Source organism: Pterocles gutturalis, unplaced genomic scaffold (assembly GCF_000699245.1).
Source record: "Pterocles gutturalis isolate BGI_N339 unplaced genomic scaffold, ASM69924v1 scaffold2908, whole genome shotgun sequence".
NCBI lineage: Eukaryota > Metazoa > Chordata > Aves > Pterocliformes > Pteroclidae > Pterocles > Pterocles gutturalis.
Genome location: NW_010122689.1, coordinates 2,977 through 20,519, shown reverse-complemented (window position 1 = coordinate 20,519; position 17,543 = coordinate 2,977). Strand labels below are relative to the sequence as shown.

The 17,543-nt window shown below is 37.2% G+C and overlaps 1 protein-coding gene across 1 annotated transcript in view; it reads right to left on the bottom strand.

Moving 5' to 3' along the window:
- The window catches only part of BCL2L13 (BCL2-like 13 (apoptosis facilitator)), a 32,947-nt gene extending 17,585 nt beyond the window's left edge, over window positions 1-15,362 (bottom strand). Inside the window, exons 1-4 of the mRNA XM_010077580.1 lie at window positions 15,224-15,362; window positions 5,485-5,595; window positions 4,408-4,564; window positions 1,048-1,117 (exon numbers count right to left, since the gene is read on the bottom strand). Of these exons, the coding sequence (XP_010075882.1) occupies window positions 1,048-1,117; window positions 4,408-4,564; window positions 5,485-5,595; window positions 15,224-15,344 (459 nt within the window). The 5' untranslated portion in view covers window positions 15,345-15,362. The remainder of the gene's footprint in view (window positions 1-1,047; window positions 1,118-4,407; window positions 4,565-5,484; window positions 5,596-15,223) is intronic.
- Window positions 15,363-17,543: the final 2,181 nt, after the last annotated feature.

Genomic DNA, 17,543 nt, shown 5'->3' with positions numbered 1-17,543 from the left:
CCACGAAAACAATACAAACAGATGCTGTATTATTCTACAAAATTTCCATTCTGGTTTGCTTGTGGACTATAAATTTTGTAGCAACAAATGTTAAGGGTAAGCAAAGATGATGACAAAGACATCTTCTGGATTATATTCTCAATTACAAGCTGATGGGGACCAAAATCCACTAGCCACAGAGGCTACACAAATGTGGCAGCAATGAAGGCTGAATTGTAAACCCCCAAATGTAGCTGATCCATTTGCCCAGGGCTCTATCTTAAGACTCAATTTGTGATTAAATTTGTGCTTAAATTTGCAAATAGTTATTTCATTCTTTCATTCTTTTTTCACTGAACCCATAAGATAATTATTAAAATGATAAATTTGAATAATTAATGAAAGATGAATCTGGAAACAGTACCTCTACTCATTGTACATTAAAACCATTAAGAGATTCACAGATTTGCGTTTTGTTTTAAAAAGAAGTTTCATTTCATTTACAGATTTGCATATTGTTTTAAAAAGAACCTTCATATTATTTGTGATAACTACTCCTGAAACCAGGTAGGCACACCATCATTATGTTTTCTGAACAATTTAAATATTGCAAAGATACTATCCATTTTTATTTTCGCCATGTTTAGCATTTCATCTATATCTATTTTGAACCCAAGATGAGAGAAAAGAAAGAGCAGAGAAATATTATGAAAACATCAAACATCTGTCTCAAATTCCATTACAAAACTACCAAAGAAATAAATATCTCCTGGGAATTTAAAAATGTCTAATGATTATTTTTTAAAAATTATGTCAAGCAACAATTCTTTTCATTTTACTATAATAAAGGAAGATTGACCTAGTACTTCTATTAGATAACTTCTGTCTAAATTATCTAAAAACTACATGTTATGTCCACATCTACCATTCTGAAAGTTATTTCATATAAAAAACAAGTGGATTCTTTTCATTCTTGGTCCTCTGTGAAGCATAAGTGTACCTAGTAAAAATACTATGGACACCAAATAGATGCGAGCGATATCAAAGTGAAAGTCACTTATTTGGTACCTTGTTCCATCCGCTGGCACGAGCAGCTGTCTCTTGTGTGCGCTCTCGATATTCTTGATACGTCACCGGCCTGCAGAAGTTAAACCAACACTGAAAGTTATAAAAGGAAACAAAAGAACATGAATAAAATAAAATTCACAGTTTCCAGAGAACAAAATATTTTCACATGTATTACAGCAAATATTTTTCAAGACATTTAAAGAAATTTTAAAATCTTTTTAAAGACATTTCAGGACATAAAACACCAGTACCATACAGGGTCAGGAAGGCATCACCTTCTCCCAGCTACACAATTTCATATAATTGGTTAAGTAAATTTCATAATAATTTGATACTCTACAACTTAAAGGACATTAGATAAGTAGGTTCTCTGATATGCTACTAGAACATCTAAGCTCTTGCATATGATTTTTTATAATTTAAGACTTGAAAGATAAAAAATTCCACTAAGAAATTAATATGCAAGATAGAGGCCAATGCAGAGTGAAATGTTTATAAACAATATAGACTATGAACCAGGCTGCTTGACTGCACCAACATTATGTTAGAGTTGAAACCTTTATTTGCAAGAAACAGCACTTTTGATCACAAAACCCCCTTCCTACTTCAGTAGATATCTCTATTTCAGATTTACCAAATCTCTGCTTCTCTGAATTTGGATGATGACATTCCTCTCTTCCATACCCTTTCCTCCAAGATGATATTGTATCTTAGAGTCAGTAACAATAATGACTTTATGCCAAGTGACAGCACAAGATGTACTGCTTCAAAAGCAGTTGTCCTGAGTCAGATCATGCCAAAAGGCAAGTTCAGACTTTAGTTTAAGGGAAATAGTTGTAACTGACATTGGACACATGTTTACATGCATATAAGAGTACAGGAAAATATAAGCAAAATTAAATAAATATTGCATCAAATAGCACTACATAGCAAACATGGATAAAAAAACAGAGTTAAAGCACACTGGGGAAAACAATTTGGGTTTGTTATTTTAAGTACATTCTCTTAACTTCCTTGGTACACTAGTTCCTTTAAAACGCAAATCCAAATGAATCAGTGGGATGAGAAGAGCAACAACAGCTGCAGGAAGGATATTATCAAGAGATTAAACAGGAGCTCTCATTTGCCTTATAAATGGCACTGCATGTCAACACATTTTCACGGGCATTTCAGACTTTATATGTATGTATGCATGTATGTATATAAATAATAATAATTTTAAAAAATCTTAGAATGCAAATATTTCCCCACAGAAAACACAAGAAGTCGAGGACATCAGGCTACTAACAAACTTAAGAATCGCTTCATTTTCAAAGACCTCATCTCAGGAACTTTCCAAGAAGAATCAACCTAGAGTGCACCAGTTATGACCCCTCAATGTCAGACGATCATCCAGAGATCTACAACCTTTAAGATGTTTCAACTTAGAATGCTGTTATTTCAATTTACCATTTTAGACACACAAAAAGGATGGGTTGCAAGGCTTACTTCTAATTTTCCAACTTGTTGCCAGTCTGGTTTTTTAGTGTGTAGTGAGGTATTTATCAAAACTTCAGCTCTTTAGAAGCTATTAAGTACAGGTGTTTAAGGCCACATGGGACAAATGCCTGGCTTGTAAAGGCAGATGAGCTTCTGCCATTTCTGTTGGAACACACTGGCATATCCTTTGCCACTTAGGACAAACTACTACCCCACATGTTCTTTTATGTGGGTAAATGATTGCCAGTTTACACAACACTGAACTTACTTTTCGACCCTATAGAAACTGCATATAGAAGCAGATAATATTACTAGTTTCTGAAAGTTAAATGGTGAGTTGAGAGAGCGTACTTTTCCCTTGTATGACTTCTGGAAAAAGAGACAACCATCTTCAGCTGTCTGGTCAGATGTTACACGGCACCTTTGCTGTGAAATCCAGGTCAGAGTCATAGAATCATAGGATGATTTGGGTTAGAAGGGACCTTTAAAGATCATGGGCAGGGGCATCTTTCACTACATCAGGTTGCCTAAAGCCCTGTCCTCCCCAACTCTGAATAGTCAGTTTTAACTTATATTGGTCATAAAAAGTCAACACTTACTTGTTGACTAGGGAGCTATTTAAGGAATAGATGGGCTGGTTAAGGAATCACAGAATGTGGAAGGCACCGCTGGAGAACAAACATCCTGTCCAACCTCCCTCCTCAAGAGGGTCTCCTATAGCAGACTTCCCAGGACCATACCAAGACAGCTTTTAAATATCTCCAAGCATGGAGACTCCACAGCCCCTCTGGGCAACCTGTGCCAGTGCTCAGTCACCCTCACAGTAAAAAGGTCTTTCCTGATGTTCAGATGGAATGACCTCCAAATTCGTAAACTTCCAGAAGTCTGCGATAAAGGGTATTACCTTACTGAGGGCAGGAGGTAGCTCTCCAGTCCATGTATGGAAGGCTTAAGTCTCATGAATCAGAAAGTTTACGCTATGTACTGATATGTAGCCTTCCAGTACCTTGTTTAAACAGTTCATCAACAGCTACGCAAACTCAAGAGTAGTACTAGAGCTTCTCAGCTTCTTTTGAGCCATATTATTTAAACTAATCCACAAAACATAGACTCACACAGCTATTTGCTAATGCTGCCTTCACAACTGCATTTCTCTAACTGTCCCTAAAGTAGAGCCTTCCAACTTCAGCTCTCTACAAACACTTTTTGGAGGTCACTCAGAACAGCCATGTTCAGTAGTCATGTTGATACATTAAAATCGGGCTGGTAATTTATAACAGAAAAAGAAGCAACCACAACAATTTTACCAATTTGCCAACTACATTAATCGAGCTACTAACACGCCAAGTACAATGCACTATTTAAACAATAAGCTTAAACTGGAATGACAGCTCTTAAAGCACCAAAAGTAGCCCAGGGTCCACATTTTCTTCAGACATGCCTGAATGGTGGTCATAACACATCGTCCTTCCAGGGAAACTCTCCCACTCATCTTAAGCCAGGCTATCAAAAAACCTTCAGCTTCACTCTTAGCTATAAGTAAAATAAATTAATCCGGCTACAGCCCAGCATTCATGAAATCGGCAATTGCAATGGGTAGCTGCTAGTTTCTTCAGCAACACAAACTACTCCTATCAGTCTCAGAAGTTGAATGATAAAAGCTTTGAAAATTTTTAGAACTTACATTACTGCAAAAATACCACAAAGTATTTGCACATTACAATGCAAACAAACCAAAAGAAAAAAAAAAACCCAGCCAGATAAAGGAACACTGAAAAAGAAAAAAATGCAATACAAAATGTAGTCCCATCTTTAGCATTTCAGCAGCAGTCACACTGCAAAAGGAACACCTTCCCTTTGAAAAAACAAATGGAAACTCACTTGCTAAGCAAGCTCTGCAGTGCTTTGTGCAGATGTTCTTTCAATTCCTGGGACACTTTCTCCCCCAAATGAGCCAGGCAGTCTTCTATAGAGCTCTCTGGATTGGCAGGACTGAACACTGGGGAAGTGTGGCAGTCAAATCCTGTAGTGGTAAATGCTGAGAGAAAAAAGCATACAAAATAAAATAGATTCATATAAGAACATCAACAGTTTCAGATCTCTTATCCCACCACTTAACACAGTTTACATAATAGACAAAAAACCACAACTCTATTGTCAAAGCAAGGTATGAACAAATTGTAGTAAAACAAGTATGGTCCACATATAGTCTGGAAATGGTGCTTACTACCCATAGATCACTTTGAGATGCATTTCCTCTCCAATCCTAGCCCACAAGTTATCTGAATGTGCAACTATTCTCAGTTTTAAGCTGATGCTGACCCTGATGGAGCAGTGAGAGAGCCTCTTTTCCACGGTAAAATTTGCCCACAAGGACATATCTGCAGGAGCACTAGAGTATCATAAAAAAAAAAAAAAGTTTATATAACCTTTTCCTCTCAGTTTAAAACTTATAAGAAAGGGCTATATGGATGAACGTAAACAGATCTAGAGCCTTTCTACTTCACATGTCCAATTCGCAACACACATGCAAAGCAAAGATTGTTCCAAATCATTCCTTGCTGGGAGTCCTACAAAAGCCACATCTACAGGTGAAAGCATGTCACAAAAAATAAACCTGGTGGAAGTGAGAAATCTGATGGTTTAAGTCCACACTCTCCTGAATGTTACCTGTTGAAGAATGATTTCACTTGTGTCATCAACTGGAGCAGCTTAAGAGCTGCTTACATTTCATTATTTAGAGTAGCCTATTAAATGTCATTCAATTGTTTGCTTTGGCTGGACTCCACCACTCCAAACAGTAACTTCACATGACAACGTGTAGAAATCTTGTGGGGGGAGGAGGGTTTAAAGATTCAATGCATCCAAATATCTCTTTAACTAGAGTACCTGTTACAAAGTAACTACCATTATACAGCATAGAGATTATTGATTGAAATGGGAAAATCAGAAGAACACCTTCCAAGATTTCTTCATCAAGACGTTTTAGCTCCTCCTCGATTTCTGTTTTAATCTTCTCTAAAGCCTCTTTCTCTGAAGCATTTTGTACCATAGGCTGTTGTTGAGTCCCTAAAAGAAACCAAAGAAATTACTCAAACGTAGTACTTCAAATAAGGTAGACAATGGAACATTATGTTGAAATATTAGCTATAAAGGAATTCAAGGTGAAAGTTCTATTTCAGACAGCAATGTAAAAAGTATGATCCCTTAAAGGCACTTATTACAAAAAGTTTTATTATATGAACCCAGAATAGGTGCTTTAAATATGAATATATTAACAAAATAGAAGTGTACAGCCACAAACAGAATATATAACAGCTTTAAAAACAATCTTAAATTTAAGACCAAAATCAAACCATGGCATGTTAAGCAGTCATTAAAACTAATATACTGATTATCGAACTACATCAAAACAAAGCAGACAGAGGCATAAGCCTGATTTTTAGTAGCAAAATATAAGATTGATATTGATGCCTGCAAAATCTACAAAAATATTCAGAGCAAATAATTACATCAATGAAAAGTCCTGACATCTAATAACTGTGCATCATTTCACTTTTCATGAGGAGTCTAAAGGCCGCAATGAAATAACTTAAGACTGGGTTCACAAGTAACAGCAGAGGCAAAAGACTCCACAGTTGCCAGTTAATTGTCAATTCTCATCTCCTAATAAAGTCATTTAAGAATCTGAAATGGATGCATATCCACAGAAGTGCACACGCCACCACGAATACATATTGCATGTGCTGATTTTAGATACTTGGTAACAAGAAGTTGTTTCAGCCATATCATTCAGGATTACATAGACACTCAATCACCTTAATTATTATGCTGTAGCAAAAGAGAGACACAAAACTGTTTGCAAACAAACAAAGGTATTTAAAACATTTGAATCTTTAAGGAACTGCCTACTGAATGTCAGCCTTTTCAATATAAGGCTGTATGGCAAGGTAACTACTCAAGTAACTGCTTCACAGAATGGGTACTAATGGAAAGACTAGATGTCTGGGACAGAGTTCCAACTCAAAACTCTTGCTATTTAGATGCTTTTTCTTTGGGTTTGTTCATCTTTATTTCTTCCATCAGCTTTCAAGCATGTCTTCAAACCCCATTCTTAAAGCACACTACAAAAACTGTTTGATTAACTGCTGTCTTATTTTCACCAAACATCACTGAATCCATAGCTTACCACTAAAATTTTCTTCTTTCTTTCTTTCTTTAATTTCCTTAAAATAGCCTCCTTAGAGATAAAATGGATCTTTATTATGCCCACACAAATATAAAAGTGAATTTTGTATCAACTTACTCCTGAAATAAGTAAACAAATAAAATTGAGCACAAAACTTCCCTTTCCTAAGTAAACCCCAGCCATTTCCTTCCCTAAGATTTGGGTCAATTATCAGTCCTCATTAGCCCTGCACTCTGCTATTTTCAATGGTATCAGTGACTGAGTTAGTTACCCAAAACACATTTTCTTAGCTCTCTTACTTCTAAATATCCCTTAGAATTAATTTTTGGGATTTCATGTTCTCTCGTGCTGATGATTTAACCACCACCTCCTGGCCGACCTCCTGGTAACATTGCCCATATCCATTGTTTCTTACTCATGCACCCAAATACTGATGACTCTCCAACCTATCTCACCCTTCCTGCACTTACACCAACTGCCTACAGCTCTACCGGGGCATCTAGACATTGTTCCACTCTACAGACATTCTTCACTCAGTTGAAGAAAATAAAAAGGGAAAGGATTTCTATCTGCAATGCTGGTATCGTCTGACTTCATTTCTTTCTTATCACTTATATTTCACATCCAAATTGCCAGGTATGTCCTGCAACACCCAGTGTAGCTGTCTGGCATCTCTATCTTCATTCTTGTTTTGAAGACACTAAATCATAATTTCATGATCTTATGAACAACTGCCTTTTTTTTTTTTTTTTGGTTCATCTCTATTTAAATCTACTTGAACTCACTTTAAGTGTTGTATCACCTTCCCCTTTCCTCCATAACGGACACACAATATCACTAGTTTTCATGGAGTGTGTGGAAACCGTAAAAGCAACAATAGTAGTTATACACGCAGCTGTGTAGTAAAGTACACTGTGCATTTTCTGTATTTAAAAAAAACTCTAGACAATAAGCTTGCAAGGTCTCCTACAATTGAAAACTAAGTTTAAAATCCACAGGATCAACCCATAGAAGGTGTGTTAATGCTAAAAAATGCAGCATTCAATAGATACCTGTAAGACAAAACCTTTCTAAATCAATGTACAAGTCAATGTAAAATGTTTACATTTATTTATGTGAATAGTTTAAAGGAACAGCAGATAAGTCAATTTAATTTCATTTTACTTAACCACACAGATCATCATCACCATGTTCAGAATAAATTTATTCAGCTTCTTAAAGCCCTTCTCAGTCTCTCCTTGCCACTTTGAACACTAAATTCCAGAGGGGAGCAAACTGTTCCTCCTTTTGGTTAATGAGCAAACACTCACTAATGCCTTGTCAGTCCCTTTAAGGCTGCCTCTTGGAATGACCAAACCACTGCTTCACAGTCAAGCGCAACAAGTATATGCAAGTACAAACTTATTTTAACCTGTGCCACCCTATATACGGAAGGCATGAGGGTATTCAGAAGAGCACCCGTTCTCACGGGACTAATGTGATGATGATCACACATGACAAGCTGTCATACTTGATAATAAGTCACCCGGAAAATGGAAGGAAGAGAAATTCCATTGGTGCCACTGTACAAAAGAGCTGTTTAGATAATCAGTGCTGCAGTCAATGGTTTCCATCTCATAACACCCACAACTTCACAGCAGCTGCTGATTCCAATAGCACCTGACTATTCAGTTGTGCCAAAACATCAAAAACCTACCCCTCCCAGACCAGTGACTTTGCACTGTTTATTCCCCTAATTATCAATGGATTTCAGCTTTCTGCATCTCCTGTATACTGACCACTACCAACAAAAATTGCACCCAGTGTTGGAGGACAGTGTATTCCTACAGCAAAGGTCCTAAATGAGCGCTATCTTTTTCTCCTTTAGACAACTTCCAAGTCTGGTTGCAAACAGGTAGAATAAACCAGTAAAAATAGCTTCTAGTAGATGAGAACACATTTTCATTGTTTAATAATGCGAATGGTCATACCAGAAATTGTACTTGTAAGATCCATACAAACATTGGATGCTTTCTTATGCTGAAAAAACAGGTTTGCCTCTTCCCAACCCAAAGACAGAACAAACCTCTGTTACACAGTCTTACACAAAGAAGTTAGTGCATTCTACTTTCTGTTTATTTAAATGTTCTCTTCTGCACAAGTGTGTTCCTGTTAAGATTTTGTTTTACAGGTATTTGGAGGCAACCTGCAAAGCAGAGGAAAATTTATTTTAAAAGTCCATCAAGCACCGCATCACTGACAATCACATAGTGTTATGACTACTAAATAAATGTAATACTTCAGTAAAACTCCACTGATAAGGCTGTTCCAGAAGTTTAGTAACAATACAAGACTAACCCATTCCCCACGTTTGATCCCAGGAGAAGGGATGGGAAGTCAGGCATCAGAGCTAGAGAGCCTGCACATCTGATTCTACAGTGTTTGTGTCAAATCATTGCTAACGTGAGACAACAGCAACTATGAGAGACTGAAAAAGTGTTATGCCTTTTTAGTTCAAGTGAATTCAGGGTCAATGAAAAAGAAAGCCTTTGATGTCACAGATTATAGTCAACATCTACTTTCAACATGACTCTAGTACTTCTTCAACATATCAGACTTTCTAAGACAATAAGTAAGCATCTAAAATGTTCTGCAGTCACTCAGAAGTGAAAAAATAGAAGAAATATCTTTACAAACATATTCATCTGTTTCCTTTAATGAAAAGTATATCCATCACCCCAGCAAACTCCAAAACACAGACTGCCATACATAGATGTAGTCCTTGATTTGAGAAATGTTTAAAAGAAGGTATTTATAAAGCATAAGAAGGCTCAGTTTAAAAGAAACTAAAAGAGTCCAAAATATTAAGAACTAAAAAGAGACAAGACATTGCCAACTAGCAGTCAGGTTTTTTTGTGGGCAGAGAGGAGCCTTAATTAAGTGTGAACTCACATTCCTGAAGGGACAACCTCTCTCTTCTCTAAGTCACACCCCAAAAACTGCCTGTGCTTGCCTCGGTTCAGGAAATAGCTCCCTCCTTACCATGAACTGGATTGGTCTGACCTACAAGATGTACCTTTTCAGCCCAAGTAATTATGTTTTGCCCTAAGAGGAAAGTTTCTAAGGAATGAGTTACTAATCCAAGCTAAAACCACCTCAAAAGCTTTCATTTCCTACAGACCAACAGGAGGTACTATGAAGGGTAAATGAAGATACAGGGATGGAGTATACTCTGCAACAGCAACTCCAAGTGTCACCTGATGACAGAAAATCTTGCAACAACAGGTATCCAATCCATGACAGTCAAAACCATATAAACAAGGTACTACTGTTAGATTTGAGATGGACACTAAGGAGCCTTGAGCTCACCCACAACGCATGAAACATGACCATCTCTGCCTATCTATAAACGTATTTCCTGAGGTGTAACAAAGTTCACTGCAAACCACAGCAAGTGAAGAAATAAACGTAAAAGCCATTTCTCCCAATATCCCAGTTCAACACTGCTCACCTGGGAAACCACTAAAATGTCCTGATCATTGAATGTACACAGCACGTCATACAGGAATTCCAAAATGGATAATAAATAGTCAAAAGAACGCTGTGCACAATAACTGGATTGAAGTACTGTGGACAGCACGCACCTCAGGGAAACTGTAAAACTGACAAAATCTTGTTCACCTCTTGAGTGAGGTGCCACTATGCAGTAGTGGCATTGATTATAAATCTTCCAGATGCTATGTCAGCTCACAGATTATGTAAGATTTCTTATTCTGTCAAGGAAAAAAAACAGAAAATCCACTTTCCTTCAGATTCTTCATTATAGCCACAGGCTCATGGGATGGAGTCAAACCATGGGAAAGGAGATTAAAAAACCATAAATGCACTAAAAATTACTCCTTGATGAAACATAAAGAAGCATTTATAATACAAATATATTGAATCACAAAATCAAACTAGGACTTATTTAAAGAGTAAGTAGTACTAACAACTGCAGCAGACTAGAAGCTTCCATAATGAGTGTGAACCTCAGGGGAAAAAAGTGTAGAAATGTTTTCCAATACTTGATATTTTCTAGGTATGAATCAGTAGTTATAGATACTACAAGAGTTCTGAAAAACTATTATTAAGGCATGTCTCCACAATCTAATGAACAGATAACTGAGAGCTTCCACACACATTTTAAAAACTGTACTCATCTGTTACCTCAGACTGCATGAACTTGCACAGATGATACCTTATCGTGTGTGTTTTATCAGACCTATCCGAGCAACTTGTATTATTCACCTGCCTGAAAATCTACCAGAAAGTAACAGAATTTACTGCTGTCAGACTTTGCTTTAAATAAACTGAAGTGGGTGCTATGCAGAATCACTATTCTGCCAAAACTGTAATAGAAGTAATCTCTCAAACTATTCCCCAGTTAAGTTTGCTGGATTTTCCTCTGGAGGCACTGAAATCCACAACAGAATATTACCATGAAATCTACTACAGAATGCTATAGAGCTGTAATGTCAAAAGATTGGTTTGTCCAATAAAAGTTCCTTTTCTTCAAGAACCTTAAAAACTGCAGATGGTTCTCTCTTTAGTCCCTGCACTGAAGAGCAGCTATCCAAATAAAACTTGCAAAGAAGTAATCAGATGTCCATTTAAAGATCTGCCTTCTTTGCATGAAGTCAGAAGTGTTTCTAGCTCTTGTAACTGAAGCCATCTTTCTTGCAAAACAATCAAGACCAGCCAACACATTCCAAGGAAATACAGTGAGGTTATCCTCTATGTGACTTGTCTGAGTTTTCTGTTTACTAAATAAAATCCCTACAAAAAACCATCACTCTCATAAAGCATATTATGTCTGCAAAATATGAGAAGCTTTAACATGAAATCTAATAAATATCTTAAAGGTTTTACTCTTATCTGAGTTTTTGGAACAGAAAGACATTCATCAGAAAAAGAACTCTCTAGTACGAAATGCAAGAAAGCAGAGGTTTGGGGGAGATGCCTGGAGGAGGTAAAGGGAGGATAATGGACAAAAGCATTCAATTTCTCCTACCACTTCTAGCGGAGATAAAACAGTACTGCTCTTCTTGGGAAAGATCACTCTTTTTTGTTGTTTTGTTGAGCCATCAGATACATGCTCTAGTTTAACTGGAGTGTTGAAGCTTCACTGACATCTGGGAGACTGCTTAGAAAGAGACTCAAGGGAGGTACAGAAATACTAACTACTCCTAGTGTGCCTTAATTCCCCATGTTCTGCATGCATGCAATGGAAGGAGAGAAGATCCTCCAGTGGGTGACAGAAGGTGGCTGTAGTTAGGATCCTGCTCTGAACCGCCCTCTAGAGGAGTCCCTCACACTGATACCCAAGGAGACAGATTGGGAGGGCAAACTAAAACTGGCCTTTTTGGATACTCCCCTTGTACTGTAATATGATACAGAAACCAGACAAAGAGCAAGGACTTATTTGGATCCAAGAAAAATATATGAAGGGAAAGTACCATATACCAGAGTCAATACCTCATATGAATGAAACACATAAAATACAGAAATGATCTGCAACTAAAATGGAGAAAGGCAACAGCCAAACATCACTGCTTCAATTGTTTCCCATTAAAGGTCTGTCAGCACAATAACCAAATTAAAGTAAAATAAGATTAAGTAACAGGTACTTGGTATCAGAATCCTCTCAATTCATAAATCAACAGCATTCAGCCATCAAGAGTAGAAAGACTGCTGACTAGCATTTCAAAGTACCACAAAAATCATCAATGAAAGGAAGCTGGGATCAGTCAAGTTATATTATAAACGCTTCATGACACTGCTTGAAAAACACACTGACAAGCACAACCCAATGTCATATACTGTTATTATCCCTCATAGGTTTTCCCTAAAAAAAACCAAAAACAAACAAACAAAAAACAAAACAAAACAAAAAAAAAAAAACAAACCACAGCTGTTTCTTCTTCATGATGGGATTCTAACAACAGCTATTAATTTTCATTTACTGGCTTTCACATCTCTTTTGTTCTAACCGGGTTTCTCATACCACACTTCTTCCTGCAATAGCCACCCACCTTCCAGCAGTGCATTAGGCAGTGCAGGTAACACCCATTACGGGCTGCTCCTTCTCTCACACTGTCCCTAGGGAAGAATATAGAGCACACCAAGCAGAGTGCTTTGGCACAGCTCTCTGCAAGCAGGCATTAGCCATGCACCAGACAACAAGGACATACAGACTGTCTGTAACTGCTTAATATGCAAACAAGATGCATATAGCACTTCAAAGTAAACACATGGCTCTTAGCACACCTACCCCAAGCCTGCAGCTAGGAGAAAGGATTTGTAAAAAGTAACTGTCAGACAAATGAAAGCTGCTGGAAGCATGGAAAGCAGAAAAGCACCAGGAAAAGTGAGTTAAGAAAGAATGAGCAAATCCTGAGGGAGAAGGATAAAGTGTTTGCACTTAATTCAATAACAGCCTGAAGTCCATCCAAGGTATTACAAAAGAAGGAAACAGCATGGCAGATTAAAAGTAAGGGAAAATTATTTTATCCAGAGTCTTTGACCAGAAAGCAGTAAAAACACTGAAAAAGAAATCTAATTACATTGAAAGATGACCAGGGGAGGAGAAGTCATGTTCACTGTCTAGTTTGGGGAGGGAGAGTGTGGGAAATGTAGGAGAATTTCCTATTTAGAAGGGAAGGTTTAGAGCAACAAGGATGAGAACAGATTTGGAAAGTGTCAATGCTTTAGAGTATTTTAATAGCAAATCCCAGTACAGCCTGCTGTCATACAAGCTAACATATCTAAATAACATCTGAAAAGTAGACTCAACAGTAATCTTTACTCAGGAGCTTAAAAGTCCTCTTAACTGAATACAAATTTTTTTATTTAAGCATTTGTAGCTTCCTCTTTATACAGTTTGAATATTGCTCTTTATTTCAAATATTTATTAGAGATTTCAGTAATAAGAATCAGTGTAAGAGTTTCCCCTCCATTTTCAAATATTTTAAGGTCAATTACAGCCAAATTACTAAAAAAAAAAAGTCTTTAAGACTAATAGTTTCCTTTCAGAATGTTGCATTTTCAGAACAAAGCAGACTCTTCCATGTTGTAGCTTTATATGCACTCAATACATTTCCAGTTATAGCCCAGTTATCCCAGATGAGATGTTCAGAATGCAAAATTATTGCTAAAATAACCACATTTTCCAAGAAAGGGTTTTATGAAACAGCGTCTTGGTACTCTTTTGTTCTAATCAGGTTTCTCATACCACATTTATTGTAATACCCAGCTACCTTCCAGCAGTGCATTAGACAGTGCAGGTAACACCCATTACGGGCTGCTGCTTCTCTTTCTCCCTAGAGAAGAATATAGAGCACACCAAGCAGAGTGCTTTGGTACAGCTCTCTGCAAGGAGGCATCAGCCATGTGCCAGACAACAAGGACATACAGACTGTCTGTAACTGCTTAATATGCAAACAATATGCATATAGCACTTCAAAAAAGTGGAAGTAATAGACATACCTTAAACATACTAAAGTTAGTTTTATAAACAACATATAATATAACCAGCAAATGCTATATGCTTTAGTGCCAAACAGATAAAATCATTCGTGTCATAACTTTGATGCTATCTTTTCAGGAATTTCTCATATCATGACAGGTGAGCTCAGTAAATGACAGAGTATACATTCCTAAAAAAAGAATTCGTTAAAAAAAAAAAAAGATTCTGAAGACTGTCTAAGATGCCTTTCATCACAAGAAGTTCTGAATCACAGGAACTAGTAGTGACTGAAACATCTTTAAGAAGTGACAAGCCACCAAAACAATCTTGACAAACAACAATTGTTTAAGCGCTTGACACCACAAAATAAAGGAAGTTTTACTACCTAGGTAAAAACACAATTCTTTTATTCTGCCTCCTATTTATTTATTTAACCTCCTACATGCATAAACCTGTTCTGGAAGAAGCATCTGACTCTGACTCCATACAGTCCTTGACTTCTTAAAAATAAATAAATAAATAGATACAGCACAGGCCAGGTTAAGCCTCACATCTTTGCACTGGTCAGTGGTACTGACGGAAAACAACAGCAGTGTTAACATAACAGGGCAAAACTATTTAGCATATGAGATAGCTCAGGACATCCTCAGAGTTTATGCTGGTAAACATCCCTGCTTATTTCCACCTGCCTCCCAAAAAAAGCAAGCATGGGTTCATATTCTCAAGATGGCTGAATGAAGATAATATATATTCATCCCTCCTAACCTGAAGGCAGCCACTAAAACCACTTATTTGCTTCTTAAACACCAATTGGCCCTGGAACAGCTCAAATTAAAACAGTAATTGAAATACAAACAGCTTTGTTTCCATCAGCATCTCTTCCCATTATTTTAAATTAATAAAATAAGAGATAGATTACACTAAACACCAGGCTAACATTCTGCACCCATGCACAAACATTTGGAGAACTAATTGCAAAAACAGTTGCATATATAAATAAGTACAGATGAATATGTAAATATTACCTTGAGTTGAAGGAAGAGGATGCTCCTGTGGCTTCTCTTGTGATAAAAGTCCCAGGTAGCTGAGAACTACATATTTCGTTTCATAGTGAAATCCTACAGGCACAGCAGTAGAGGACGCCATCAGGTTGCCTTGCAATGCCGCAGTGCTCTTACGGGCAGTGCTCTTACGGGCCACGAAGGGTTTTCTCTGGGTAACTGAGGAAGACTGTAAGGAAAGAATAGAGCATTTTGTTTGTTTTTTGCAAGACAGCAATAGGTCATGAACTCATACATAACAAGGAATTATGTAATGATTGTGAAGCAATACCGAGGTTTTTGTCCTGATATCCTATGCATTCTTATTTTAATGAGAACCGTGCAGAGTAAAACCAACTGCCCCCCAGCCCAGCACCCTGCCTGCTGCCAGCAGTGGCATTTCTCACTCCTGCTTGGCATACGCACTCTCACATTAAAGCAAATTGAAGAGTTCCTCACCATGTGTCTGCTTCCTAATGCCTCCCAACTCAACCGCACACAAAAATACCCATGTGTTAATGCAAAGAGGCTTTGAAGGATTCTTAAGACTTAGTTAACTATAATTTGAGGTAAAAAGACAGGTTCTGAGGAGTCTCTTCCCTCCAATGAGTATTTTCCCAATTCTCTGCTTTCTCAGATTCTCTATTATGACGCTTAAAAATTTTAATGCAGAAAGAGTGACCACAATTGCCTCTAATTCACTTTAATGTTCCAACAGCAATGGAAAACATATGGTCAACGGAGGAAATTCCACATTTGTTGTAGGGACTGGAAGCACAGATGGTTGTGTGTCCTGGATTTCTCACCCAGACACTAACACTTACAAAACAGAAATCCATACCTAATGGCAACATCTGGCCAAAGAACTTCCTTGTTTTACTCTAATTGCTTTGTCACTTTTTTCAAACATCCAAATAAGAACAGCAGGAAAAACTAAGGTAGAGAGAAATTAAAAACAGCCATAAAGGACAAGGTAAAAAAAAGAAAAAATATCAGAAAACAACATGGAAGCAGGCAAAAAGCCATACAACAGATTGAAAGGAAGTTTCAGATTAATCAGCATCTTTTAGCTCTTTATATTAGGAACAGCCTGGATAACTACTTTGAACACACAATCTACTTGATGAATCAAATAACAATATTTATAAGCTCTCAAAATTAACTTCTCCATCACTTCAAAGAGTCATTCCCAAACAAGTAGTCCACTCTTGGCTCTCAGAATGGATGTCTAACTGAAAGGCATGCAGAAAAGTTCATGTTACAGAACAGTCACTTAACAGGTACTGAGGGAGCTAGGCAATTTACTAGTATGAGAGTGCAGTTACATTTAGAAGAAATATTTAAACCAAGATTAAAGCTTAAAGGAGTTTGAATGAGAAAAATGCTATATACAAGGAATAGGAGTTGGGACATCTCAAGAGGGTTCCTGATTACATTGGAAATTTCTTGAGACCGAGAAAGAGAAACAGGTCCCCAAATCAAAGCATGATCAACAACAACAATAACAACAATAATAACAACAACAATAACAACAATAATAACAACAACAATAATAATAATAAACAGAGGAAGCAAAAGAAAAGCATCAATCTGTCTAGCTGTGCAACATGCCTGAGCTAACTTCTACCCTTCCTCCTCCCTGGAAAGGAATTCAGATTAATAACAGGACAACTGGTTCCTAAGGATAAACAGAACTATAACTGCTGTGGCATGGTCACTGTGTGAGTAGGTAGCTTCGCAAAGAAAAAAATACCCATTGAACTAAAAGCTGTAAAGGGAAAAGAGCTGGTGTAAAATTGGCTAAGCGTTCTTTTGTTAATCTTTAGCAACTCTAGTTTCTGAAACTCATTCAGTATTGAAAACAGGAGAGGACTCTTTCATAAAGACCATACTCTGGAAGCTCTGCCTCTTGCCATGTATTTCAAAATGCCTGTAAACCTTTACCAGAAAGATTTGATTGAGTCTTTGCTATGGCTTGAACTGAAGTAATGATTTATATACCAAGGAACAAATGTTGACACTTTGAGCCAACACTCATCCCTTTTCCCTTGGAACAGTAATCCTACATTTATGTTGCCTTTTCCGTCCCAGAGTGCTCTAGAGGCAAAGTATCATGCTTCAGAAACGTAAGAAATTACAGCAGAGGACAAGCACAGCTTTTGCACAATACACAGTTACCCTTCAGCCACTTCCACAAACTAAGACTTTCATAAAGCCGGGAGATTTGAAAAAATAACTGCTCAGAAGACTCTAGAATTCTTTAACAATAGATCTGCTCTTCAGACCAGATCCCCAGATGCCATCA